General features: G+C 38.7%; 3 protein-coding genes across 6 annotated transcripts; 1 reads left to right on the top strand and 2 right to left on the bottom strand.

Moving 5' to 3' along the window:
- nacad (NAC alpha domain containing) lies at nucleotides 1-17854 on the top strand. Of its 2 annotated transcripts, none has more exons than XM_081388993.1 (10): nucleotides 1-156; nucleotides 3581-3695; nucleotides 10399-15183; nucleotides 15273-15524; nucleotides 15635-15723; nucleotides 16360-16431; nucleotides 16525-16671; nucleotides 16820-16951; nucleotides 17135-17257; nucleotides 17580-17854. In XM_081388993.1, exons 2-10 carry the CDS (start codon nucleotides 3611-3613, stop codon nucleotides 17592-17594), a joined length of 5700 nt encoding a protein of 1899 aa, XP_081245119.1. In that variant the 5' UTR covers nucleotides 1-156; nucleotides 3581-3610; the 3' UTR covers nucleotides 17595-17854. The 2 variants fall into 2 exon arrangements, with proteins under 2 accessions (XP_081245119.1, XP_081245120.1); XM_081388994.1 differs by having other exon boundaries at nucleotides 2-28.
- Nucleotides 17762-27669, bottom strand: glipr2l (GLI pathogenesis-related 2, like). Of its 3 annotated transcripts, XM_081388997.1 has the most exons (7): nucleotides 27540-27669; nucleotides 26067-26772; nucleotides 23581-23763; nucleotides 21988-22096; nucleotides 21726-21829; nucleotides 21316-21393; nucleotides 17762-18654 (listed from the first exon to the last, which is right to left on the bottom strand). In XM_081388997.1, the coding sequence occupies exons 3-7, from the start codon at nucleotides 23591-23593 to the stop codon at nucleotides 18494-18496; spliced, it is 465 nt and encodes a 154-aa protein (XP_081245123.1). In that variant the 5' UTR covers nucleotides 23594-23763; nucleotides 26067-26772; nucleotides 27540-27669; the 3' UTR covers nucleotides 17762-18493. The 3 variants fall into 3 exon arrangements, with proteins under 3 accessions (XP_081245123.1, XP_081245124.1, XP_081245122.1); XM_081388998.1 differs by lacking the exons at nucleotides 26067-26772; nucleotides 27540-27669 and adding an exon at nucleotides 23865-24003 and having other exon boundaries at nucleotides 17763-18654; XM_081388996.1 differs by lacking the exons at nucleotides 26067-26772; nucleotides 27540-27669 and having other exon boundaries at nucleotides 17763-18654; nucleotides 23581-24008.
- On the bottom strand, nucleotides 25794-26765 carry LOC308704012 (uncharacterized protein; the record flags this gene model as incomplete). Its single annotated transcript, XM_081388061.1, has 1 exon — nucleotides 25794-26765. The coding sequence occupies one exon, from the start codon at nucleotides 26763-26765 to the stop codon at nucleotides 25794-25796; it is 972 nt and encodes a 323-aa protein (XP_081244187.1).
- Nucleotides 27670-27673: the final 4 nt, after the last annotated feature.

Here is a 27673-nt window from a genome sequence, read left to right on the forward strand (position 1 = left end):
ATGCCAGAACTGTAATAACATTCACTCAGTAAGTACTCACTCATTCACATACTCACTAATCAGCTTACTCTTATTCAGTTACTAATTGTGGTGTTAGATGCAGTTCTCAAATGCCTAGGCCTTAACAGCATCCGAGACAATAGGATTCTACAGCAGGTACAGTGTGTTTCAACTAGCACTTTTCCCTAAATTGCACGATAACGCTGAAGAGCACCATGTTATGATTTATGTAAATTTTAGAGGACAGACTTAAAATCATGTTATAAATGATGTAAATTTTAGAAAATCACAAACATCTAAGTTCAGTTTGACGGTCATAAAAGGACAAGAAGCTATATTCAATGTTGAAGGGAGGTAGTGAAGTGAAAATCTTTCTCCTAAAAATAGACCTCTTCAGATTAGAGAACCGTATGTCCTTTAAATTTTTCCCAATTGAATAGGACACTTCTAAGCATGTGTGGAGCAAAAATCATGGATCAGGTTTGATGCATACGCAAGTTATTTAAAGTCCCCATGAAATCAAAATTGACCCTATTTACTTTGTTAGCGCATATTACTAGTCTTGTGGTGAACAATTAATCCGTGCAAGAAAATTTAAAAAAAAAAATTTTTACCATGGTAATCTTTAATCAAAATCTGAAAATGCCCCTCCCCTCTGCATTGGAGGACCTTCTCTGATGACGTAGGTTTGAGGAATTGGTTTGGGCAACGCTTAACCACTCCCCTCAAACCGTTAGTCTGCTATGAGCGAGAGATGGAGAGGAGGAGCGCTAGAGTAAAACCCTGCCCTCTGTTCAATATTCTTTTTCACTGGGAAATACGTCATAACACTGGAGAAAAGTCGTTTGCAACTTCCGGTTCACGGGGACTTTAATATGATTTAACTGTCCCTTTGTTTTAACTGTACGCTGTCTACCCTACCAGCGGAAATAATACCACCGTACCAATGGGCCATGTGTCATTGATATTTTTAGGATTTTTAATTTTAATAATTTAGTTTAATGTTTATTTTTATTATATTATGAGAAGTAGTGATAGCCAAATTAAATTATGAAAAAATAGAACTCTGGTTTGATTTAGGCTACTTCATTACTCATGGTAGCTTAATGATATGGCATTAGTGAGCTCAGGCCATGTCATTTATGTCTAGCGATTTACCTTTTTTTTTTTTGTAGTAAAGGCTTTTATTTCATGTTTTATGGCCAGGCAATGAGTGACATCAGTGCAAGAGAAAACAATTTTTTTTTTTTTTTTTTGGTCCTTCTGTCTTCCTTACCTTGAAGGGCAGGTTGACCCAGCTTGGGTTAGTTCAGTCAGATTGCATTATGCAGGGGTGCCTCTGAAGAGCCTTGAAGAATGAAGGAAAACTGACCTCTCTGCAGGCTAGGGTAGCAGATGAGTAGCTATTCTTCCTCATCATGCATATCTCGTTCTATTTATTCGAAATCAGGAACCATTTCAATCCATTTAGAACGTTTTATTGAGTCTGGTGTCAAAGAACTTGACTGGCTTTCACAAAACTGTTTTGTGATACTGTAAAGGCAGAGTCAACTCCCTATTAATACACAATGGTTTTGAAAGTGCATTTCTGAGTAAACTGATCCATAATTTTACTAAGAAAACCTGTGACCCTTTTTTCACTGGATTTATTCAAGTTAGAGTGCCATTTTTATGTATCTGTTTTTCTTCTTCACTTTCACTTTTAATATGGATGTATTGAGAGAATTGAATCATCATTGTCTGACTGTTCCAGTAATAAAGAAAGCTATCCAGTTCCCCTAAAATTCCAGCAAAAGGTCTGGATGTTTGAAAAAGAAAGTGAGATGCAGAAAGAAAAGGAAAAACTCAGGAAAGTCCCCAAGTCTTGCCAGTCTGTTGAATATTGGATTCCCTTTCTAAAGCATCCATGAGTTCTCCCTCACAGTTGCCGTGGAAACATAGCTCTGTACTCTGTAGCTAAATTTACTGCAGTATCCCTCACTCTCACTTCCATGAAGCTCAGTTTCATTGATTTAAGATGTGGGTTTTATCTCTTGTTGATTTAAAACACAAAAAGCGTATTTCTACTGCCTCTTACTTTTGTCATTTTTAAGATACTCAAACTGTTTTATGAATTTATGAATTCATTATCAATATAACACATCATCTAACACAATATATTGTAGTTACAACAGTATCTCACTCTAACAACCTGTCAAACTCAAACAGACATATGTGTCTGTATGAGACAAACGTTTTTCAAACTCCTGATGCTAAAACTAACGCCAAGGAACGAGTTGCACGTCGTACACTCTTAAAAGAGAGAGGGAAGTGGAGAATGAGATTTTATTGTTTCTCTGCAGTATTGCTATCATGTAACCGCTTCTTGCCGGAAAAAGTCACCATGAAATCAAAATTGACAATTATCTTCATCATACATTGCGTTTTTATTATAAATGATTTACATAATTACTTTTTTTTTTTTTTAATTCAAGGCATTCACTCCCTCTTGCAATGACTTTGCTGAAGTGGGTTTTTTTTGTTTGTTTTTTGAGAAGCTGTTTCACTCGGATATACGTCACAATAGGGAAAAAAAGACTATCGTAGCTTTCTTTGCATGCCGACTTTAAAGTCACCATGAAATGGAAATTGCAATCTTTTCTTTCCTACAGTGACATATATCTAAGTGAAAAATTTTTTAGGGTGGGACTTGATTTTGTTCATCGGGAATTGATTGGATGGTTGTGGTTTGCTATTGCTGTGATCTCATGTGAGTTACTGGAGGGGAGGGATTACTATCCCGCCCTCATGCTGGTTCACACATCATCGGAGAAGTGATGTTATTGTGAAGTGGTGGGGAGATTCATATTTTTTGATGAAAAATTACGAGGGCACACTAATAAAAAAAAATGATGTGCACGGATGAATCATTTTGCTATAAACACTGCAATATTCCAATTCCTAATAAAAATGTTCATGGGGGTTTTAACGGTCTCCCAACAGGTCTGCTTTGATTGGTTTTAGAGTTGTTGTTTTTTAAATCAGCCAAACGCCATCTTAGCCAGGCTGAAGGACCAGCTTAAACCAGCTAAAACCAACCAGCTTATGCTGGTTTAAATGTTGTTGTTGTTTTTTTCTAGCGTGATTAGATTCATTTTCATCACACAACATCTCTATCTGTTTGCCTGCTGTGCTTTGTATTACTATCCCCCATGCAGCCTCCAAGAGATACAGAAATCTGCTGACATCATTGTCCAAGACCCACTTGCTGAAGGGAGAGCATGAGGAAAGGAGAGAAAAAGAGAGAGGGAGGGGGAGAGCGAGGTTATGAGGCAGCACAGCAGTGAGGAAGGGAGGGGTAATGAGAGCGACAGAGAGTCCGAATGGGGCGGGCACTCTCGTAATCAGAGAGAATACTGCAGCTCACGCTCAGATTTCCCATGCTGTTACCGGCGTGTCTCTGCAGTCCCTCTCTCTCTTTCTCACATGCACACTGACATAAATGCACACGCAGTGAACACGGATCTGTATCTCTGCACTGAGGAGACAACATCCTATACTCGTTTTCTCTGTCCTCAGTTTGCTGGCTCCTGTTTTTTAGGCAGTGCGTCAGAGACTGTGCTACACGGATATGCCCGGTGAGACTGCGCATCGGAGCGGCCCCACGCAGGGCCTTCTGGACTCTGGAGACCCACAATCAGAGCTGCCAGGACCAGGTAAGCAAATGTACACCTCACTGCATGCTACATGAGGGTCAGAGAAGGACATACACGAAGGATGCTCAGCTGAAAGCATGTGTCTAATATATTTATCTGATAGAATAGTGAGCCACACCTAGAAACATCATCCAGCATTGTCCGAAAAGAGCATTGTGTGCGTTAAGTGGTTGTGGTACACACACACACAAACACACACACTCCTCCTTCCTGCCTGTAATTACAAGAGCATGACACAGCATCACTCTCAGGACCCCAACATCAGTTGCAATCAAGGCTGTTTAGGACAAGTGCATAGGTGTCCATAACATGCCTGCATGGAATAACACTGATCTGATGTAACATGTTACTTTGAGATAAGATATTGATGCTATTTGTCGAGGGAATGACACCCATATGTTATGTACGAAAAATAACAAATATCATCGTCAGAGAAGACAGTTGACTTTCCTGAATGTGTGTGTATATTGGAACTACATTAAACCGAGCATTAACATAAACAATATTTATCATTCTATTTTGTGATAATGGTAGGTGGTCACATTTTGGGCACATGGTCCTTGATTTATCACCAATCAGTAGTTAAAGTTAAATGTCTTGGTGCAGTGAATGCACCAAAGTTAGTATGCTTAAATGAATACTATCATCACCTTCAACATTGATTAATTAGCAAAGAAAGTACAATCTGCACAAAGGCATGGAATTTTCCAGTAAGCACACAGACGGGCACGTGTATGCGTGTGTTTGAATGAGTGGAAAGATTGCCCTAAAAAAGAGAACCCTCATGTGTGACAGTTTGTCGGCACTATCTTTAGATGACTACTAATAAGGAGGAGACCTGGGACAAAGGGCTAGTAAAATCTGTAGTTGTCTCAGTCAACTCTGTCTCTAAATCAGATATGTGTTGAACTGGGCATCACAAAACAGTATGAGGCACGATGGGACAATAATATTTGTGTTTAGTGGCAATAAGGGTGTGGTATTCAATAGCTGTGTGGAATATGACAGCATTTTTTAGGCCTACCAGGCGATGTTGCTGTTCTGTGTGTAATGTCTATTGTCAGCATTAAAATGTACTTTTTTGTGCTCAAAAAAAGAAGTGCATCAACTATGATACACACACTTTTGTTACAAAAGCAAGTGCTTTCCATTTCTGATTTATCTCTTTATTCACATTAATATTTGAAGGCACTGTGAAAGTACCAGACATGTTCTTTTAATTGAATAATGCGTTGGCACAGTGTAAGAGCTAGATAAGCTAAGTGGATGTTGATCGGGTTTGCTTGGCCTGCTTCTATTCAGTCCCTCTCAATTACATCACAAGCACATACCAAGGAATCAGATAGGATAGACATTAGATCGTCAGACAATTGGGGTTAATGTGTGTTAACAAGGCCAGTTCCATACATATAACCCACTTTGAAACTTCAACGTTTTTATGAAAATATCATCTAAGCCTTATTTGTTGACAAGTAGCATATTGCACCCGACACTAGAGATCTGCCATCAGGGGATCTATTGTTAAGATAACATGGATGTTTCATCATTTAGATTCACTTGTCTCTAAGGACAATACATTGTTCAGTCAGCCACTGCTTCATAAAGCCTCATTACCATTTTGTTTTAAATCTAAACAATGCATCTCATTCTTCAGCATAATAATTGTCAGTGAATAGAATTTAACGTTTGACGTATATTGAAAGCAATGGAAAAGGAAATATTTTATAGAATGCCCCTCTTGCATCAGATATTCCTCACCCAACTTGCAGTATTATGTACAATGTAAGAGCATGGCATTTGAAACTGTGTTTGGAATGTTGATGATGTTTACTCACTTCCATGGTTCCAGTTCATGTATACCAGTAAAATCACAGATTTTTAGATTTTGGATCCAAAGAGGTCAACTTTAGCACCACCTGCTCATCTACCTGGCATACAGCAGGGGTTTGAGAGTGAAGGACATTCAAGAAAGAGGTCAGACACACATACAGAAACATAACTCCATCTGTTGTTTCATTTGAGGAGGGCCTCGAGCAGGTGTAACTTGGAATAGGACAACGTGTGCAAAACTTGCTCTGGAAACACATACACGCAAACAAACAAAAAAAAGCTTAATTTGAGCCGGATCCTGTTTCAGAAAATGTCATTTTTGCATTCCGGTATTGTTTTTAAACGATCCGGCATTAGCAAGTGCATTACATGATGACAGTGCACGCACACGTGTGAGACAGACTGACCGCAAGTTTTTTTGCAGATGTATTTGGAGGTTATGTTTTGCTATTGGCTCTCAACATATATTTTTGACCAATCAGCTTGAACCAATCAAGTTTCAAATCACTCTCATTGGTTTGTGCTTACTGATTATTTTGTGCGCAGTGAGCAGCAGAAAGTTTGGAGAGTGTAGCTATATACCTGAAATTTTTTTTTAAATAAGAAATGTGTTAATATCGGAAAAATGTCAAAAAGAAATTCAAGCATATTTTTATTTTTCATATCTGCGAGTAAAGCTGATCCCGGGAGATCCAGAGAAGACGGAACTGCACCCTTACAACTTATAGAGCTGGTAAGTCCCGCCCCTTCCGCTAACCCCACTAGACCTCTAGGTTGAAAAATCGTCAATGCAAGTGAATGTGAGAAAATAATTATTTTCTGGTCCCATTTGAATTTTGCCATGAATGTGAACATATGTTGTCTGTGAATTTTTATTATAATTTTTCGTGTGAAGAATGCTACAATTTAGCATGCTTTCGACGCGTTTGATACGGGAATCTGAAGAAAGAACGGCCCATTTGGTTTGAATGGTGACATTTGGCTACAAAACACACAGGCATCTCGATCACAGGTCTCCATAGATTATCGCAGCATTAGCACCGTGATTTAACAAGTGGAGGGAAAATGTGTTATGGGGTGACGTCACATAGGCGACATGTAGACTTTCTCGTTATGTCTTTTCCACAACTGCTAGCCAAAGAATCATACAATATACTGTCAAACTCGTTACATGAAAAATTATATAAAAAATTCACAGACAACATATGTTCACATTCATGGCACAATTCAAACGGGACCAGAAAATAATTATTTTCTCCCATTCACTTGCATTGACGATTTTTCAACCTAGAGGTCCACTTGGGGTTTTACGGATGGGCGGGACTTACCAGCTCTATACCAATCAGGATAGCTGAAGACACAAGCAACGGGAGTTAGATCAGAAATCGCTGTAATGAAAGATGCAACAACTTTGTCGGTGAGAGAATATCACTGATCAACTGAATGATATTTGTTCTCAATGTAAACAAAATACGTGACAGAATAATACACTAGGGTGTAGGGCCATGCAGAAACTTGTGAATGATGTTATTATACTTGTGCCATCACCTTTAAGTGATGTCATTGTATGTTCCGGAAAAACTGAAGTTGAAAGGACAGTGTAAATTGTTGTTTTGTATCCGGAAATTATTAATGTACAAATTAAGCACTGCCCATAAATGATTTTGCTGTGCAAATTACATTTTGAGGCAACAAAGGCCCCTCTCACTTGTGAACACCACACACACACATACACACACACACACACACACACACACACACACACACACACACACACACACACACACACACACACACACACACACACACACACACACACACACACACACACACACACACACACACACACACACACACACACACACACACACACACACACACACACACACACACACACACACACACACACACACACACACACACACACACACACACACACACACACACACACACACACACACACACACACACACACACACACACACACACACACACACACACACACACACACACACACACAATGACCGCTTTGCATCCAGCTCCAAAACAGTGCTGCCTTGTGCAGAAAACACAAGGCATGACGTTATCTTTTTGAATCGTGACTAAGCAGAACAATTAGCCTATAGTCTCACACAAACATACTGTCAAGTATGCACATAAATGTGCGATTTAGCTCAAATGATTTAGGTGATGTGTATACACAATGATATACATTATTATGGCCCAATAAGATGGATCTGGCCTGTGGTGATGTTTTTAGGACACAGAAGGAGAGATGAGTGGGAGGGTAAGTAAGATGGTGATACAGAGAGGAAAAACAGAGAGAGGAGTGAAGAGAGTGAGACGCGTCATGAAGGGCAAAAAAGACAATGGCCAAATGAGAAGGTTTTGGTGATAACCCACATTTAGTCTGTTGTAAGGTTATTGTAATGCTGGGAGAATTTAGGAGATTAAAGCGAGAAGGAGGAAATAATAATAATGGAGCTAATAACGGCTCCATTTTTCTACCGACAAACCTGTCAGATAATAGTGCAGTGGGTGAAGACAGGAACTACTCTGTGCTAATCATTTTAGAAAAAATCAACACATACAAATAAAATGCACTGAATGTCATGCATTGGTTGAGTGTAGTGAGCAACATGACTATCACAGCCTGTTGCAGCTATGAAAGCTGACATTCCCATGCTCTTTAACAAAGTGTTAAGATATTTTTAAACAATTATCCTCAATCAATTATCTTAGTACATTTACTCACACACTTACACTTCCTTGTTAAAAAATCCAGCATACGGTATGTTTTGCATGTTGGGACTAGTATGGGATGCTGGTTGCTGGTCCCCATCATGGGAAGCGAAAGTGCTGGTGGACCAACTACACAAACTGAGTTTTACTTGAACAGTATGATTATGCTAGTCCACCAGTCAGACCATCACTATGACAGCTCTAAGCAGTATAAACCAGCCTGTATTTTTTTCAGCATCCTATTCTAATTGTCTTTTTTAACTTTTCCATCCTTCATGTAAATACATTGTGTGTGTATCGCAGCGATGTTAGAAATCTAGAGAGGAAAAAGAGATTTCTGCTGACACTGCTGCTTATTTTGCTCTTTTTAAAATCCATGCTGTCACTCTGAGTTTACCATGCAGGCAAAAAAGAGCCTTGTTTCCCAAAGACGTCCAATTACTCCACGGACATTAAAATGCTCCCCACGGAGCTGACAATTCAGGCCTCTTCACACCCCCACCAAAAACCCTCACTGTCCTGAATAGAAGTAAAATAGTTTATTTTGCAGACAGTTCATGATATCTTTACGTTTGATCAATCTTAGTGGAAAAGCTTATGTAGAAACACTGATACCAAATGGCAGTGCTTGAAGTGGAAAAAATAGAGTGTTACTCATCAAAGGGGTGAACCAATCATTTGTTTACAAAGTGCTTTGGGAAGACAAACTATCTTTACTTAACATTTTCTTATACTGAACATGTTCATTTCCTGTCATCTCTTGGAAAGCCAGGTTTTTCCTAATATCTGTCATCATTAGCAGAAAACATTTTACACACGGGGAAAACCAGTTGTTTAGTCAATAATTCAAGAAGGTCCATACTTTAAAGCTCTTGATTCTAACTTGTACTTGGCCTTATGAAAAAGTAATATAGTTCTTCTAATTGTTTAAATATGGCATTGTTACAATAAGAATATAATGCAGGTAAGGCCATTGATGGCTCCTTATTATCATGCTTAGGGCAATGTTAACTTTTCTTTTATCTATGGGATGTTTATGAAAAATAGCAACCTACACAGTTAGAAACTATAGTTACGACATACCACAGTTGTGTATATCTTTAGTGAAAAATCTATTTCCCTTATAGATTATCTAGCCATTATAGCCTGAATTCTACAAGTTAGTCAAAATTCACCACAGTAAATACAATAGAATGTGATCAATTCTAGTAAAGTAGGTCATGAGTAGTTTAAAAAGCTTTCTAATTTAGTTGGTGCAGGATGATGTTTTTGTCAGTCTTTTTAGTGGCTGTTTTTAGATCATGTTCAACTTTCTCTAGCGTTTTACATTCTCAATAGAATTGGAATGGGTTGCACATTTATTATCAGTGTCGCAATATGAACGGCTTGTGCAAATCTTATCACACTTCAGTCACAGTTACAGTCATATTGTGCAGATAATTGATCCGTTTAGTTCATACAGCTTATAAAAGCTCAGAACGTGCAATGTATACAATTCATTAATAGCCTGATTCAATATTTTGGTGTGGTTTGCCAGAGTACCGGCAACATGCGAGAAGTTCTGGTATGCAAGAAAAAGTGAGGGAACACTACAGGTTAAAATACAGATGTGCCGGTACTGCGTACTGGTGTGTACCAGTCCACTTCAAGCACTGCCAAATGGATATCCATCACAACTTAAGTATTTTTTGGCCTGTACTGTTATCCCACCCTATATTACACTACTTTTGGATAGAGCTGCTAGTTGTCATACCTTAGAAAACTGGAATTCATTTGTTTTGCTGGATTTATTGCATACAGTCCACTTTAAAACACTTTATAGCTGCAGTTCAGATGACCTTTTGCAATACTGTATTGAATATTTCATATAGTGACATTTAAGTGGGACTACTAAGAGAGGATTCATGTTTGGGGCAACATAGATGGATGGATTAAAAAAATCAGTTGGATGTGTCCAGTTTGAAGTGATTTTATTAGGCATTTTCAAAGAAAGATTTGATCAAATTATCAAAATGTTTCTGTTTGCTGTAAACAGTGTAAATATTTTAGATATTAGTTATAGAATAGATCCATGCAGAAATGTTTTCAAATATCCAGCTAAATGTAATAATTATTTTTCATCCAATCTTAGATCTCTCTGGTCAAACATCCAGTTCTTCAGCCTCAACTCCAACAGATAGTGCCTCCAGTCCTTCTCCCAGCAGCCCTCCAAAACTCTCCCCACTATGTACTCCTTTTGGACCCCGTCTGGTAATGGCCAAACCAACCACTTCTCCTCGCCCACAGCCTGAGGGTGCAAGCTTTGAATTAGAAGGGCATTCTGGAACTTTCGGCCGACCAATGGGGCGGTTTGGGAGAGGAGGCTGTAGACGAGGTCCTATGAAAATGGAACGGATCAAAGTCCTAACTGGATCAGAAATAGAAAGTGACTTTCAAGAGCCCGAGACCATGGACTCAAGGGTGGTAATGGGGCAAGAGGCTTTGCTTAGAAACATGGAGACACAGAGTGGAATGCTGCTAGGAAAACAGATAGGTCAAGAAATGTCTAGTTCAGGAACCCAGCCCTCAGAACCCTCCAAGAAAGGTCATATCGGGCTGGATGAAAAAGCAAAACTAGACACTGGTCAGGTGAGTTCTATTATAGATCAGGGTAAGGGTTTTACTTCAGTCCCAGAACAGGAGAAAACCATAGGTCAGGCACTTGAAAGTCAAGTCTTAGAGTCCAAAGTGAGAGATGCCGAATTGACAGACAGCAGTACTCTTTTCCCAGACAATGAGGGAGAGCCATTGTCTTTATCTCAGGGTGAAGTGCCTTCCTTGTCATTTTCCGAACCTCCCTATGTTGTTGACCCACAACGCATTGGTGTACTTCCAGGACTGGATCCTGATCGCTACTATACAGCCCCTTCCACACCCATTAAGATGGCTTACTGCTCACATCTCAAGCAACAATGGCGCCCTGGGAGCCCGAGCCAAAGTCCGGGCTCTCCAACTGATGAGTCTGATCTGTGCTCCCCTCCTACCTCTCCCTCTGGCTCCTACATGACTGCTGAGGGAGGCAGCTGGACCTCATACACCTCCAGCACCTCCCACTCCTGCTCCCCAAACTTAACAGCTGAGACAGAGTTGCAAGAAGCTCCTGCTTGCTACGTTGGGTCCCTCTCAGAGATAGGCGATGAGCTTGGAGATGAGCGAACTGGTAACGAGAGAGATGTATGCCTGGATAAACCTGATATGCCAGAGTTGCTGGAAGATGTGGCCTGTGAGGTGGATATACTAACAAGAGACACATGTAGACCTCATTGGGTGACAGAACATGTTTCTATACAAGAGAGCAGCAGCAAAAGAAACACAGACTACCAACAGGACACAGGGATGCCCGAGGGCTCTCTGAGGCCTAGAGAATTCCAGAGTGCCCCTGATGCAACTCAAGGCTTTAATGATCCAAATTACAGTCTTGAAATGAATTTCAATGCCTGTTTCTCAGAGCCATCTATGAACCTGGATCCCCATCTAACACCAGAAGATAATGCAACTTCTGCACTTGATGCAGAAAACAAAACCCCTGTCACCCACTCTCCAGAGACTGTAGACGTAGACAGTAATAGTGTATATCTTGAGATAGGATCCTCTGCCCCTCTGTTCCATGGCTACTCTAGGGAGGATGGGCCTGAGAGTGATGCAATGATTCCTGCTTCTATGTTGCCTTTCCATGGAAGCCTGATATTCCAGGCAGATTCCATGGAAATAACCCTGTTCCCCACAGATGATGAGCAGGGAAATGACGTGGATGCATATGCTGCTGGAGAGGAGGAAGCCGATGTAGATGAGTATGATGATGAGGATGATGAAGATGAGTGTGACAATGAAGATGTGAATAATGTCGATGATGCTGAGCAGAAAGAGGCACCTTTAAGGGGTGAAAGAGGAGTGGAAGACCCAAATGAAGATGACACCTCTGCATCTTTTCTAAATTCCCTTTCAGAGAACTCAATAAACGAGGGTGTAGATGAGTCCTTTGCTTATCCAGATGACACTGAGGAGTCAATTGATTCCACATCTTATAACGGGGATGAAGATGACCATCTGTACTGCACAGAGAAGCATGCTGAACTCTCCCAACAGTTCCCTGGGCCAGATGAACCTGTGCAGTCAGTAAGCCATGCAAAACCTGAATCCTCTGGCAGTGAGAGTGAAATGGAGATATCCTCTGAATCATCTGAGCTTCTACATGTAGAATTGCAAGAGAATCTGCCAGACTGTAATGTTCATGATGAAAGTGTAATTGCACAACAAATTTCAGAAAAAAAGTTGTTGAAGGGTGAGCTTTCAAAAGGATTGACTGTACAGATCAAAACAATGGATGAGCAAGGCAAATTGAGTACAGATCCCTCAACAGTCATGGTAACATCAGAGACAGGACAGCAGATCCCCACAGATAATCCAACATCATCTGTTGATCAAGACAATGTAAAGCAAAATTATAGTACAAATGAATCCTGTGGGGCAGGTGCTGCAGCTGCTGACATGTGCTACGAGACTAATGTAGGTGATAGCCAGGAACTGGATCATAAAAATGGAAATAGCTTGGAGTTGATTGACACATCATTGCAGCTAGCTGAAACTGCAACCAATGACCTAAATAAGGGAGTCCCCCAATTAACATACCTGGATGAATGCAGCCCCACAAACATTCCAGTTTGTGCCTATCCTGAACTGTGTGAGGTACCAGATAACTTAACCTCAGCTGATGTTTTACCATTTGAAGGTTCATTGAATCAAGATAATCTGACAGAGAATCAACCTAGCAATGATGATGTAAACCATAGCTCTCAAAATATGTCCTGCTCCACATACAGCAGACTTGTAATTTCACCAAAGAAAGAGAACTCTGAGAGCAGCATTACAGAAAGGGAACTTTCCTCTGAGAGTTGGACATCAAGGGATCCCTTGTCTTTAGGTGAATGCTGTGACTTTGAGGCTGAAAACCTGCTCATGTGTGAGATGGCTAGATCAGTGCACAGTAAGGGTTTGTCTGTGGCTCATAACATTGCCGCTGGAGAAGACATCATGGGTGACGATGAGGACAACAACCGATATTGTGACCTCCAAGAGAAGATGACTGACATTGATGTTGGTGTGGTTGAGTCAAACATTGCCAGCTGGAGATCAATTCAAGATCTTTCAGAGGCAGGAGGGGGTGAGGATGATGCAAATAACCTTCAAAATCCAGAGAGCAATCCACTCATACACTGCAATTCTGATAAGGGTCTGGTGTCATCGTGGAATGATCCAGAAAAAACTTGCATACCCCTAATTTTGAGTGGTCCATCAGAACTTGCATTGAATATGCTTTCAGATGATGGGAAAGATGTGAAAGATCAAACTCCAAATACAGACTTCAACATTCCAGAGGATTTTTCTTCAGACACAATAAGGAGGGAACATGCTGAAATAACTTCTGAACAGCCTCAGGATCTGGAATCTTGTCAAGAACATGATAATGTCACATTATCATCAACCATTTCCCATGAACACACTGATCTCTGTGGATCTTCTTCAAAAACACACCTTTCCAACCAATCAGATAATCTTGGCCTAGTTTCAAACCAGGGTCAATCAAATTCTCAACAAATTACCGAAACAAACACTGAATCGCAAAACAAGCTTGCATTCAATTTGCAAGGGGGATCGTTTGGCACCTTCACATTCAGAAAGAAACCTACTGATATAAAGACTGTTGACTCCTCAGAAGCAACAGTTCTCCAACAGAGTTCTGTCTCAGATAAAGGAACAGCAAATTCCAATGATGGGGCTTCAATTGAGGTTATGGTTGAGAAAGTATTTCAATTGAGAGAAAACATCAAAAATGAAACCGTAAAAGATGAACCTAAACGCACTGACAGACAACAACTTGAACAAGAGACGACAACTGGCCCTCAGGATCAGGAGAGAGAGAAAGTTGACTCACTTGAGAGGACAGAAAAAGGAACAAAAACATGTCAAAAAAGAGAGGCACAATATTTTACAGAGACTCTTTCATTTCTGGAACAGAACAAAACGTTTGATGGTGATTCAGATAAATCAGGACTTTCTCAAGCTGAGAGTGATGAGGCAACACTAAAAACAGCACAGAATGCTAATTCAGGGCATGTCACAAAACCAAAGGTAATTGATCCCCTTAAAACCAGCATTGCTGTTTTAGCCTCAATGGATAATAAAAAGATCCAGTGCCAAGGAAAGGAAATAGAGACTACAGGTAATCAAGTGGCAGGCTTTGATATAAATTCAATGAGAGAGGAATTTGGTGAAACCCAGCATAAAGAAGATGTATCTAAAGCAGAGAACACTGAACCTGTTCAAACACCAGAACAGTCCATTTTTAACTCTCCTGACCCTAGCTGTATTGATCCAAATGAGTCTGTTCATACAGAGCCAGTGGTTGCAACTCAGACGACAGACCTTACAAGGCCAGATGGGCAGAAAGAAGTTTCAGACAGTTCTTTGAGCAGTGTAAGTTTGACAGAAAGCACAAGAGACATCAATGACAATCACGTAAGGGGCAATTCATCCCTTAGGGTGGACAGCTCAGAACAAGACAGGGTCTCTCCCACATGTTCATACACAGTTATCCAGGAGGAGGATCTCTCTACCCCCATTCAGGAGTCACAGCCTGTCCATAACATTTCCCAAACATCTGCTATCTTCTCACATATTCAACCAGCTCCAGACAACAAACCCAGCCAGCCTGACTCTGAAAGTCCCCTTTCAACCACTGGAATATGTAATATGGAATTAGCAGCATGGGAATCTGTGGAACAAACACAGAATTTGCTTCTTATTCAAGACGCGTGCCATCATGAAAGTCAGAGAACAGTCATGACAGCAAAACCATGCAGACGTGAGAACCCTCCAGGTAAACTTTTTCTTGTTTCTTTAGGGTTTTTTTTTTATCCTAGGAATTCCTAGTATTTAACTATATACATGTCATGTGTTTGTCTTTAGTATGTATGGGGCACCAAACAGAACAGTGCCAGCCCACAACATCCATTGGAAAGAATGACAGTACCCCTGCCCAAAGAACATTGAATCAGTCAGATGAAAGAGAGACCCTAACCTGCATCAGTCCAAGACCAGACTCCTTGGTAAAAACTCGGCAAAACCAAGCTGAGCGACAGAGTATAGAGCAAGTTATATACCCAAATAGCTACAGATCAAAAGGCCCAGAGGACGTGGATCACCCCTTCAAAAACAACAGTATGTGCATCATCTGTTTTAGCCATAAGGCATTAGCATCTCTCTCAAGTATATTTATGGCTTCTAGTAAAGCAAAGCAGTTTTAGAGTTTAATTTTTTCTGTCTTTTAGTAGGTTCAGGTAATGAAACAGACAGTGATGGTTCAGTGCCTGAGCTTGAGGAACCCAGTGGGATATTGCAGAGAACCTCAAATCCACAGGTGAACTGTAGATTGATGACCCACCACCAACTTAAACTGCAGTACAGATGTAACCCACACACCAAAACAACTATTTGGCTTAACTTCATTCAACTCAATAAAATTACACATCAAACTATCCCAGCTGAGTATCTTAGTCAACACTTAGCTAAAATAGGAGAAGCGCATGTTAGCATACTCATTTTTATTAGTTTTAACCATATGTAATGTAACGAAAAATGATTGTACTGTAATTTGCTTTTTGAGTAAAGCAACATGCATTGCATACTTTATCTGTTTGTTCTCAACCGAAGCAGTAGCTCCACTTTTCACCTCAGTGGTAAAAAGATTTATTATAAAAACGTTTTTGTTATCTTGATTTCAAAACTTACAAAATAACACTTCATTTCAGCATTTATACTCACCAGTTCCGCTAGCTCGTTTTAATTAAATTTAACAAGCAGCAAAGATCACTTTTGAGTGCAGCACAGAGCATAAGCCAGATGAACAGCAAAGATGTTCTTGTATGTGTCATTGCAAAGTAAAATTATGCAGCATTTTATTCAGTGTTTCTATCTAGTTGAGTGTACTGTATGAACAATGTAAGGACCTACCATGCTCTCTTTATACTTCATATTTAATTTTTTTCTCGTATAGTTATCACACTCTCCTGCCGATGAGTCTGTCAGCAGAGCCAAGCAGAGTCGAAGTGAGAAAAAAGCACGAAAGGTGGGACTGCACATCTACAAGCACATTTCATGCACTGTATTGTGCACAAAATCTCTGACTTACTCTTTTTCTCCATGTGGTTGGTATAACAAGGCGATGTCAAAGCTTGGGCTGAAACAGATTCACGGAGTGACACGCATCACTATTCGGAAGTCCAAGAACATTCTCTTTGTTATTACACGTCCAGATGTGTTCAAAAGCCCTGCCTCAGATATTTACATAGTCTTTGGAGAGGCCAAGGTTAGTCTTCTCTCATAAAAAAAAAAACCAATGCAATAAAAAGCTGGCTACAAATTCCTACAGAATTCCTAGCAAAATAAATGTTTAAATATTTATATCGGTGTTCATTAATCTGGGCTTCCGGTCTGTCTCTTCTTCTCTTTGTAAGATCGAGGACCTCTCACAGCAGGTACACAAGGCTGCGGCAGAGAAATTTAAGGTTCCTCTTGACCCCTCACCTCTGCCATCAGACATCACTCCAAGCCTGACCATAAAAGAAGAGAGCGAGGAAGAAGAGGAGGTATGAATCCTTCATTTCCTCCATGAAAGGAAACGTTTTGTCATTATTTACTCACCTTCATTCATTTCAAACCTTTATGGATGAAATAATACCAGAAGTAAATAATGACACAATTTATTTTTTTGGGTGAACCTGTATGTTTGAATGAATTAAGGTGAACAACATTCTCTTTCTGTTTGTAAGCTGGATGAAGGTGGGCTGGAGCAGAGAGATATCGAGCTGGTGATGGCACAGGCCAATGTATCTCGAGCTAAAGCAGTCCGTGCACTGCGCCACAACAAGAATGACATTGTCAATGCCATTATGGTAAGCGATTGCTTTTGTATTAAACATTCAGCATTTGTACATCTAGTGTTATACTTAATTTACACTAGATTTCCTCTAGTTCAAAATCCCATAAAACTGCACTATTAAGAGAGTCCCTCTTAAGTGTATTATGCTTCTTTTGGACCTCCCATGAACTTCTTTTGTGCCTAAATTAAACCATCCTGAACCCTCCTTTTGGCATTTTTAACTGTGAAGACATAATTTAGTCTCTTTTACGGTTTACACGTTTTAAATACAGCGATAGTTCACAAACACACCCTTTGATTGCTATTGATATTTCACCTTTTCTGTCTGTTCTTAGGAGCTGACCATGTAAGAAAGGAAAAGACATCTTCCCCAACCCTTGCGTGTTTTCTTTCCCAAGTAATGCTGCTATACTGCACCCTCCTGCTGAAATAAATCTGTTACAACCAGAGCTGTTCGTTTCCCAACATTATCTACAAATCACATAAATGCACCTTACGGACAAAAATATATAGCCATACATTTTGAACATACACACTTTTAATATTGCCTTAATGGTACAGATGGTAGATCAGAGGAATGTAGAAATAAAAGCTTATGTCCTCAAAATTGATGTTTTGAATCTGACCTGAATATTTTCTTTTAGAACTTTCCCCTGGGGTATATGCATTGATCTTATCTTGCAGAAATTGTGCATATGGCACTAACTTGATTATAGAAGTGTTTTAGCTCCCCAAAGTTGTAATTCTTTGAGCAAATTGTGTAAACATGCACTATGACATCTGATAACACTTTTTATTTTAATTCATATTAATATACAAACACATAAGAATAATCAAACAAATACTGAAGAATGACCATAAAGGGATGAATGTTACCAAAACTGATTATATATGCGTTCACTTGATTCATAAAAATAATTTCTAATGCTGACATCCACATACCCAAGTGTGTGGCCCACAATGACCTTACCACTATGAAAGTATAGTTTTGACATAACTGTATAACTAGCATTAGCTATAACACTTTAGGTTTAACATAAGCCTCTTCGTATTCAAGTTAATAAAAGCCTAAAAATGAAAAGTTATGCTCTTTATTCAAGTAAGACCTGTTATTTAAGGCAACCAAAGTCTGGGCTGTGCAGTCGCTGTTTGATCCTCCAGGTGAAAGTCTCTCCAATTTCAGCTGTTCCCTGTCCTCTTTCTTTTCCTCTCCCTACCTTTGTTCTCATTGTGTCCATCTACATTTGGATCAGCTTTTAGGGGGCAGGACATTGGCCTGGAAGTGGCCCTGATTGGTAATGTTGCCGGCAGGGAAATAACGTGCCACTACGAAGGTAGAACCATCCGAGGCCACAGCTTTACCCACACCGAGTTTCTTCGAGCTTTTCCACACTACTGCAGTGAAGTGACCTAGAACAAAAAGATGATTCTTACATCAATTGGTGTGTATTGTAGCAAGGATCGGGATGTTTGTGTGGTTGTCACAAAGTGTTTATGCATGTTTGACTCACATAAACCATGTGGTGGTTGTGTTAGTGTTCAGTTAAATATTTATACCCTGAGAGACAGAGTGGAAACATTTGAGTGAAATGAGGGACTCTAGTACGTTTTATTCATTTGGCAGATGCTTATTCGAAGCTAATTACTGGTGATTACATCATGTTTTCCCTGAGAATCAAACCCATGGTTTTCACCATACTCAACCAACTGAGCTACAGGAACACCCGTTCCTAGATTCCCAACCACATATTTACAGATTTAGAGTAAGCACCAGGGTTGCCAGGTCTGCACAACAAAACCCATCCATTTGCTAATCAAAACCAGCCCAATCGTATTCCAAGCTGGGAGGTTGTGTCTACCGGTAAAAAAAAATTCTGGGTGGGGATTGCTTCAACCAGCGAACTACAAAAACGACCTGTGGAAATGTATCCCAATTCTGCGGGAAAACTGCAGACTTGGCAACACTGGTCAGTACAGATGTTATCCACTAGTCCCAGTTGTTCAAAAAGTTTAATCTGGATCAGAATTATCTGGATTTGTTAATCCCATGTTTTGCTATCCAGGATCAGGTAATCCATCTTACTTTTGTGCCGGTTTTTCAAAGCAAAATTGAATTGGATCAGCCTGATACAGATAAAAACTTTTTCAAATCTGGATTACTAGTGGCACGGTCATGGAACGTTCTCCCGAGAAACTTTCGCTTGCAAAGAACTTTTGACTCTTTCATCTCTTATGATTGTGCCAATGTAGTTTACAAACAGTGATTATAAAAAAACACTTTAAAATAAATATAATATTTACATCAGTTTGGGGGATTATTGCGCCAACATCTCTTTTTTTTATTTTACTGTACTGAATAGGTAGCCTAATGCCTACTTCCAATTTATTACTTTAACAGGTAAACTAATCAAGATCAAAATAAAAAATATGTGTGTGTGTGTGTATTATATTGTATTTTTTTTTTTTTTTACCAGTTTTAAAGTTAATACATTTTTGTCTGTGAAATCCAGATTTTTGTATCAAAAGGTATCCCAAACTTTCCAAAAAAGTAAGACAACACAAACTGATGATTTGATCTAGATCAAAACCAAGATTGGATTTTGTGATCTAATCTGATTTCAGAATCCTTTTTTTTGTTACATCATTTTCAAGATTTGATCCAATCCGATAGCTGAAATCTGATCAGATTACTTTTGAACAACTGGGCCCAGAGGGTTTTGCATCAACTACTGTAAAATTGTGAATCTTTCAAATATGTTCTGCCCTCTTGAGGCGGTGAGTAGTATAACCAGTATTTCCTGCTGGTTGAAGCTGATGACAGGCAAGGTGAATTAAAAACTGGGGGTGAGTTAACATCTGCAAGTGAGACATCACACTATTAAGATACTTTTCATAACTGAATTTTATGGGGAATTTCCTGTGCCTGGGAGGGCTTTATAAAGCTTCATTCCTGAAGGATGAGTCACATATGAGGACTTAAAATAAATTAAAAGGAAAATATTCCAGAATATAGTAGGCTATTACACGGACTGGGCCAAACTTATCTACTGTATGTGTTTGTATTGTATTTGGTTGCAACAAACCAAGGGTGCTCAATCCTGTTAATGGAAATCAACATTCATGCAAAGTTTAGTTTAATGCAAAATTACTTTGGACACTACAACAAATATGAGCAGCAGGATATGATGTCATGCCCTAGTAATTCTGCTTTAAATTAATAATACATTTGAAATGTTAAAGTCTTTCTGAACTGGACCTATGTGACTCATTTCAGAGTGGAAATGTAATATTGAAACAGAAAAAAAAGAGGACAGGGCCTGATTTTAGTTCACCTCTTCACCTTCTCTAGCATTTAAAGGAACACTCCACTGTTTTTTGAAATAGGGCCTATTCACCGTCGTTCCTGCATTTAGATAGGTGGGCAAATGCATTTTTGTCTCAGTGCATGCATTGTTTTAGTTTGGGAGCGCCGCCGCTAGCTTAGCTTAGCATAATGAATGGAATCCTTTGTTGCCAGCTATTATGTCGTGAGTAAAAGTGATTAATAAATAAAAAACCTCATTACTTCGTGGCCTGCGTTTTCACAACGAGTACAAATAGCAATGCAGATTAAGACTAGGCGATTTCCTAGGCAGATATTGGGACTATAGTGGGGTGAAGCACAGGAGAAGCACTGCTACTTGGGTGCAGAGATATCACGCAATCCACTCCACTTTCCTGCAACACTGCAAACCATTTAGATTTATATTTTGTATTTCTGTGTACTGAGCCAAGAGGTCAATAAATGGCATTTACATTCTTTCCCTACTAAAAAGAACATCTTAAACCAACCAAAGCCGCTTTTCTTGTCTTAGTTCTCTTAGTTTTTCTTAGGTTTCTGGTCATTTTAGAGGGGTTTTAGGCAGTTTTCAGCTGCTCAGGATGCATGGAATGAGAGTGAATAAAGTGCAAAGTTCTATGACTACACAGAAAAACATTAAGTTGTTGGTTTAGGTGTGTTTGATAAAAATCAGAACTAAACTTTGCAGGTAGGTTGATCTCCAAGAGCAGCAGTGCTGTAAATACTCTTACCAGTTGCAGAAGAGAATCCTGGCTGGTTGAAGTTGTACTGGTTCACTTCATTATACCAGCGATCAGACACATCTTTACCTGTCGGCACATGCACACATACATACACATAGATTATAATGTGAAACAGACAGGGCCCAAAAATTCAGTTACGATGAATTTCCAAGTAAAATTTATTTCAAGAAACAACTTGAAGCTAAACTTCATATGACCCAATATACGTTTAGTGACACTTTACAAATCACCAGACATTCCATCCCACTTAGTAATCAACTTTAGACCGAACTGGGAGGTAGTCAATTCATAATGAGTTCCAGCTGTTGAGAAAAGGAGAGCACTATCTGTCTGTGCTATTATATCGATGTAAATATGTGTCAGATGGACACTTTGAGGCAGAAGACAAGGATTTGTACCTGTTTGATCATAAGATGCCCATGCTAAATTTTCTCCACAGTTTCCTCTACTAGACTCAGCACTGTGCTTCAGAATCCTGGTGCTAGCAAGGCTCTCGGCATATCTGCAAGAAATGCATTCAGCTGAATTGAAGGGCATTAAACTGTAGTATAGATGAAAGTAATGTCAAAGAAAAGAAACGGGTGAATTTAGAGTAGAAGAATGAATAGCAAGAAATGAATAGCAAAGAGCAGAGCAAGCATATGGGAGAAAATACCTCACCTTGCTGCATCACGGCTCAGTTTACTGCTGAGTTTTAAAGGTGGGGCTTGATGTTTCCTCCTGTAATCATTATGAGTCTTCAGCACCTCCTCACAAAAAAGCCTGGAGGCTGCAAAATGAAATGAAAATGGAAAGCAGGGCAACTATTTAGTCTTTGCTAAAACTCAATAGATACAGCCTAAATTATATATTACGCAAAGCTAGTACTAACTTGACTATAGAACAGAGATGCACAAACCACTTCCCATGAAGTAAGTGCCCATTGTTGCCTTTGGCTTTTGGCTTGCTTAGTCGGGGACATTTAATGTTCAACAATATTATTGATATGCCTGCATTGACACCATTATATGAGAACTGAACTGAGCTGGACGATGACATCACTGTTTTCTCTAGAGCGGCTATATATAAATTAACTAAATTAATAACTTTTTTTTCACTGAACTTAGTTAAGCTGGACTATGATGCTATTTTCTTCTAGATCTGCTGTACAGCAGAAACAAACTTTTTTGCATTATTTTCCTGTTATCACTGTAAAGCTGCTTTGAAACAATCTGTATTGTAAAAATCGCTACATAAATAAAGGTGACTTGACTTGACTTGTGCCAAAGTTGGCCCATGATGTCCTTTGATTTGGCCATATCGAAAGATACCGCCATGCCATAGTGAAAGAGTGGAAGAAAAAACACGCCACTGAAGCATATCTTCAGTTTTGATTTGTTTTAACAAAGTTCTGATTTAACAAAAGATCATTTTATGTTTTATTTTTGCATTGAAATGTAGAGATTTTTACTTTTTATGTACATTTTAATATAACATTGGATATAATGCAACATTTTCTTTCAGCCCATAGCCCTAAATCAGTTTTGGGGTCCTTCAGGGTGAAAAGTTGGAATAGAAGGAAAAATAAGCTTGTAGCCTGTTAATGCTTGTATCCTCTATTATTTTTCACAAATCACCAAGTTATATCCACATGTCTTTGGTCTTTCTGAGTTACAAAAATAAAGTCTAATTATATGTGTCTGATTTTAGTGTTCTATAAGTAATATTTCACTATAAGAATATAATGTTAAAGGGTTTAATTTTAGTCTATTTTTGATTTCAAAATGTATTGCTTTACTGCAAACAATTTAATAAATTGAAATGTTTTAAATAACTTTAATTGTTTTAAACAAACAAAAAAATGTATATAAAATATATTTTAGAACTTTTGTCAAATAAATGTAGTTTTAATAAAGTGACTGAACATTCAGTTAATGCTTTAAATGATGGCAAAAACTACGCTCTATTCGCAACAACTTTTAGTCTGGACAAATGTTGCCAAACAATTGTGCTTGCCACTATTGCAGAGGCATAAATCCAGCTACATGATGCAATTGCTCAAACAAAGCAAGGATTGAGTAGCTAACAATCCCCAGCACACATACATACACATACACACTCAGCGTGATAAACCTGGCATATACTCAACCTGTGCTGACAAAACATCATTCAAGAGCAGAGGATGGCAGTGGCAGAGACTGAAGAAACTATGTATTTGACAACATCACAAATGCTAAAGCGAGACATGAATTTAGAAGTGAATTGTGCATTTACCTGACTTCCCCATGGTAAGAAGACTCCTCTAAGCAAAGCTCCCTCACTGTCACAGTTGTCCTGCCAGCTGTTACAATACTTCACTCTTTTTCCCCACTGTTTCTATCTCTGCCTCTTTCTCTCCTGTGTTTTTCTTTTCTTCCAGTTTAATCCTAGCATCTAATTCTTCATGCTCTGGAAGCCCTGAAACAGCACGTAAACAGGTTACAAACAAGCTTCAGTTCACTTCTTTATATCATTCTCTGAATGTATCTTATTTTCTTTCTTTTTCCTCTTCACCACACCTCCTTCCCTTTCTATCTCTCACACTGTGTGCATGGCAAAGGAGAGGAGATTCGCCACTCAGGACTGTGGTGATGACATCATCTGTATGAGCCAAGTGGCCTTATATGGTGTTGCCATTGCTGCTTTCAGCTGGAAGCACTGAGCTGAAACCAAGCCCAAGAAAGAGCACACACTTGAGTTAAACCCTGTTTATATAGTCTATGGTAAACCACATACAAACCAAGAGCATGCAAGTGCTGCACAAGATGTTAAAATATTTTAAAAAAACAGTCCTTGGGTGAAAGAGTGATAGATTATTATCTGAAATAAAAAATGTAAGTTCAGCTCCTATTTTTTAACTGGTGAAGTGTGATAGTGGACAAATGCCCAGTTTTACAGACAAGGCTTAAGCAACAGTAGTCCCAGACTAAACTGCAAGTTTGAGCTGTTTTAACTGAAAGCAACTTGCACACCAGTAATGTTTTTTCTAAGGCATGTTTATTAAAGCTACTTAAATGTCCTAATTAAACTAAGACCTAGCCCTGTCTGTGAAACCCAGTCCAAAGTCTGTTAATAAATCTGGTCTGTTTTTATTGGTTATGGCTGTCATTATCTATTTAGAGTGTGTCCCTGGCCTTGATGCAGTCACGCATTGCATTTCTTTTATTATTATTCACTATTTAAAGAAACATGAAAGTGCCAAAGGGTTTGGACATTGTGCCAAAATAATATAGATGTCGATGTATGACTCTTGCTTACCAGATAAACACTAGCAAGTGAACTACTGTCTGAGGTGTAGTTAAATTTATTTGATTAGCAATAGAACAATTTGACATCAAGTTACATCACTGATCAATGTTCTGTAAGATCAGATTCAAAAAGGATGAAGAGATTCAATGAAGAGATTTTAGTGCAATAAGACACATTTAATGTAAGACATTTGATTAAAGTATAATATGACATTTTTGAAACATGATAAAACATTAAAGAAAAAAGACGTTTAAAAATTAAAGTAATTAAAAAAAATACAGGTTTTGGTTTAAAGAAATGTGACAAATTACTGATTTCCAGATTACATGACAAAAAATGTGGTTAGCCACATAATCTAGTACATTACATATTTTAGCTTGTATACCACATTTTGATTGATTTTGACCTAACTCATTTATCACAATGACTTGAATAGGATTATCTTGTACCATATTGATATAAAAATACAAAGAGAAAGAAAATAATTTTATCTTTCCCTTTCTGTTCATCTAGTGATCAAATGCTTTGTGCCCTATCAATTTTCCCAGTAATTGTAGCCACGTGTCTGGTTTGTGTGCAATTTCACAAAACTAGAAGATTTTCTGAATATATAGCCTAAATGATATGCTTTTTTAGAAAGGAAAGTTTTTCACCTGAAAAAAAATAAATTATGAATTTATGCCATATGAATAATACGTAATTATGTAATCAGTAAAAAAGTTACTGTAGTCTGATGAGTATTTTAAAACGTAATAAAATCTAATTACAAGTGCTTAATTTTTTTGGAATCTGATTATGTACTACCCAGCAATGAAGCAATAAAGCCAGATTTCAGTTACAGACCTCTGGTGGTCAGAAATAAAAGTACATTTTTAACTCTATACAATAGCTTATAGAAGCTCTAAATCCAATGTGAACATACATCCAATACAGAAAAGTTTATTATATTGCAAAAAGTTATATTAAATCATTGCCTAGGTTTCTGCATGAAAGCTAAAATGTGCTCCATTCTTCACTTAATTATGAAGATCAGTGCAAAGGTGCATTAATAAATCATTAAACAAGACAATAAAACACTAAAGAGATTAAGCTTCATCTAGTTAAACATATTTAGGATAACTGTTGCAAAAGTTTGCTAACTGTGTGTTGCATCATTATTTTTTGTAATTCGATGTGAATGTATTATCTGCATACTGTGCTTATCTCCAACCACCACACTCCAAACCCCAACCCATACTGGCCTTAAGATCAGTTAGTATACTCTCAGCTTCATGTAAACTCAATTTACGGTCTAGGGGTCTCAGAAGATAAGGCTTACACATTTCACACACATTCACTCTTTTAAACAGCCTGTCCTGGTCTACACTCAGCACCCACCCTGGCTCCATGTGGAGAGCTACACACACATGATCCCACACATAGTATTTTTTGTGATGAGGGCTCACACTAACACTTCTATCGAAGATGTTCACCTCAAGCTTATTCTCGTAGGCTTCAGAGGGGGATTGACAGCGCCACCACATGGCCCCACCATTGTATCCACAAACACCATCACCATGTTTTGGAAGTCGAGGACAATGGTCATAAATATTTATGTAACGAGGATGCACTACAACCGTATATTGAATCTCTTTTTGGTAAAGCGCCGTCTCATAAACACGCAGAACTGGACTTTGGCCACCACAGAATTGCTCGCCATAGTGCCAAAGAAGCTCTTTAAGTGAAAAGGTGAAGCAAAAGTTTCCATAGGAAGATTCTTTATGGAAGGCCTTTGAGGTGGTGAAGTGCTCAAGGATGGGCGAATGGTTGCAAATTTGGGCAGCACTGCGATGAGGGAACAAGGACGTGAGGAAACGCTCTTCAGCCGAGGATCTGTCGTCAGATGTGACTGATAAAGCCCACCAGAGGAAATGATGTTGATCATCATCACTAGCCACCAGCTCAGACGGCTGTCTGAAGCCTGAATTGAGAAAAATACCCCTAAGACCTTCTTCTCCAGTGACATGAGACACTTTCTGGACATGGAGCTCCACAGATTCAGGATAAGCAGGAATGTCGTTTTTATACAGGTAGTCGTTCTGTATATTAGGGTTTTCTTTTAGGTCTGACAGACTCAAATGCTGTCCTTCAAAATGTGTCCCAAAACATCCTCGTGCATTTTGACGAATCATCTTATTTCTGAAACCAAAGAAATGACGAAGATTAGTTTATCATCTGTTATAAAAGGTCACACAGTATCAAAAAAACATCCCGAAAATATACTTTAGTTAAATAAATAAAGTTCGAATAATGTATGGAGGAGAACACGGTGTAATTTCTTGCAATTCCTGTCTTGCTCTTATTTCGCCTCTAGGTGGAAGCAAAGTTGCTACTCTGCTCAGTTAACTTCTAACACTTAAATTCTGATGATTCTTTATTACAATTATCTTAAACGTCACATACAAATATCAAAGATTGAAAAAAAAATCTCAGTTCAAATAGACACGACGCTTCTTGAAATATTGCATCTTTAAAAATAAATAGGCCAGTCATTATGTTAAGAGTTCTTTTCAGATCGGGTTTTAAAAAGAGATTCATCCATTAGGTGTCATATTTAAAGGAACATTAAAAAGAAAACAGACCTATGTTTAGGCTTTTCTGTATAGAACATTATAGTTAAAAAAATTTCATACTTTCATTCACACACAGTAGAAGCCATAGTCAGTCATGGTTAACATCAAATGCTTTCAGAAAGTAGATAAATATCACTGTTTGAGTGTTTCTTTTTGAGAGATTTGAGTCATTTCACCTCTTTAGAATTACATTGGGATTAGTTTCGGTTTAACAGCCTCTAACCGACTTTGCCTTGTGTCGAGCTAAATCGAGACCAAATGCGCTACAGCTTACTCACGAACAATACATCTCTTAAACATAAAGTATCAACTTCATTTTTAAATTTGCCATACCTTAGTTATCGCTCGTCAAGTTCTGTTATTCTGCCGTTCTGCTGAAAGGGATATGCATGCAGCTTCCGCCCAGTTCCCGCCTTCTTGTTTAAAATGGACCTAACCACGAACATTCAAAACTTGAAATGGCGCGT

Source organism: Scardinius erythrophthalmus, assembly GCF_964197995.2.
Source record: "Scardinius erythrophthalmus genome assembly, chromosome: 16".
NCBI lineage: Eukaryota > Metazoa > Chordata > Actinopteri > Cypriniformes > Leuciscidae > Scardinius > Scardinius erythrophthalmus.

Excerpts from the sequence above, each read along its gene's own strand:
- glipr2l (XM_081388997.1), bottom strand. Across the intron at positions 21,830-21,987 it reads CTGAGCCGTGATGCAGCAAG|ATATGCCGAGAGCCTTGCTA; the intron begins GTGAGGTATTTT and ends CATTTCTTGCAG. Across the intron at positions 21,394-21,725 it reads GGCATCTTATGATCAAACAG|GTAAAGATGTGTCTGATCGC; the intron begins GTACAAATCCTT and ends ATGTGCCGACAG.
- nacad (XM_081388993.1), top strand. The coding sequence starts at position 3,611 with ATGCCCGGTGAGACTGCGCATCGGAGCGGCCCCACGCAGGGCCTTCTG. Across the intron at positions 15,724-16,359 it reads AGAGAACCTCAAATCCACAG|TTATCACACTCTCCTGCCGA; the intron begins GTGAACTGTAGA and ends TTTCTCGTATAG. Across the intron at positions 16,672-16,819 it reads TAGTCTTTGGAGAGGCCAAG|ATCGAGGACCTCTCACAGCA; the intron begins GTTAGTCTTCTC and ends TCTCTTTGTAAG.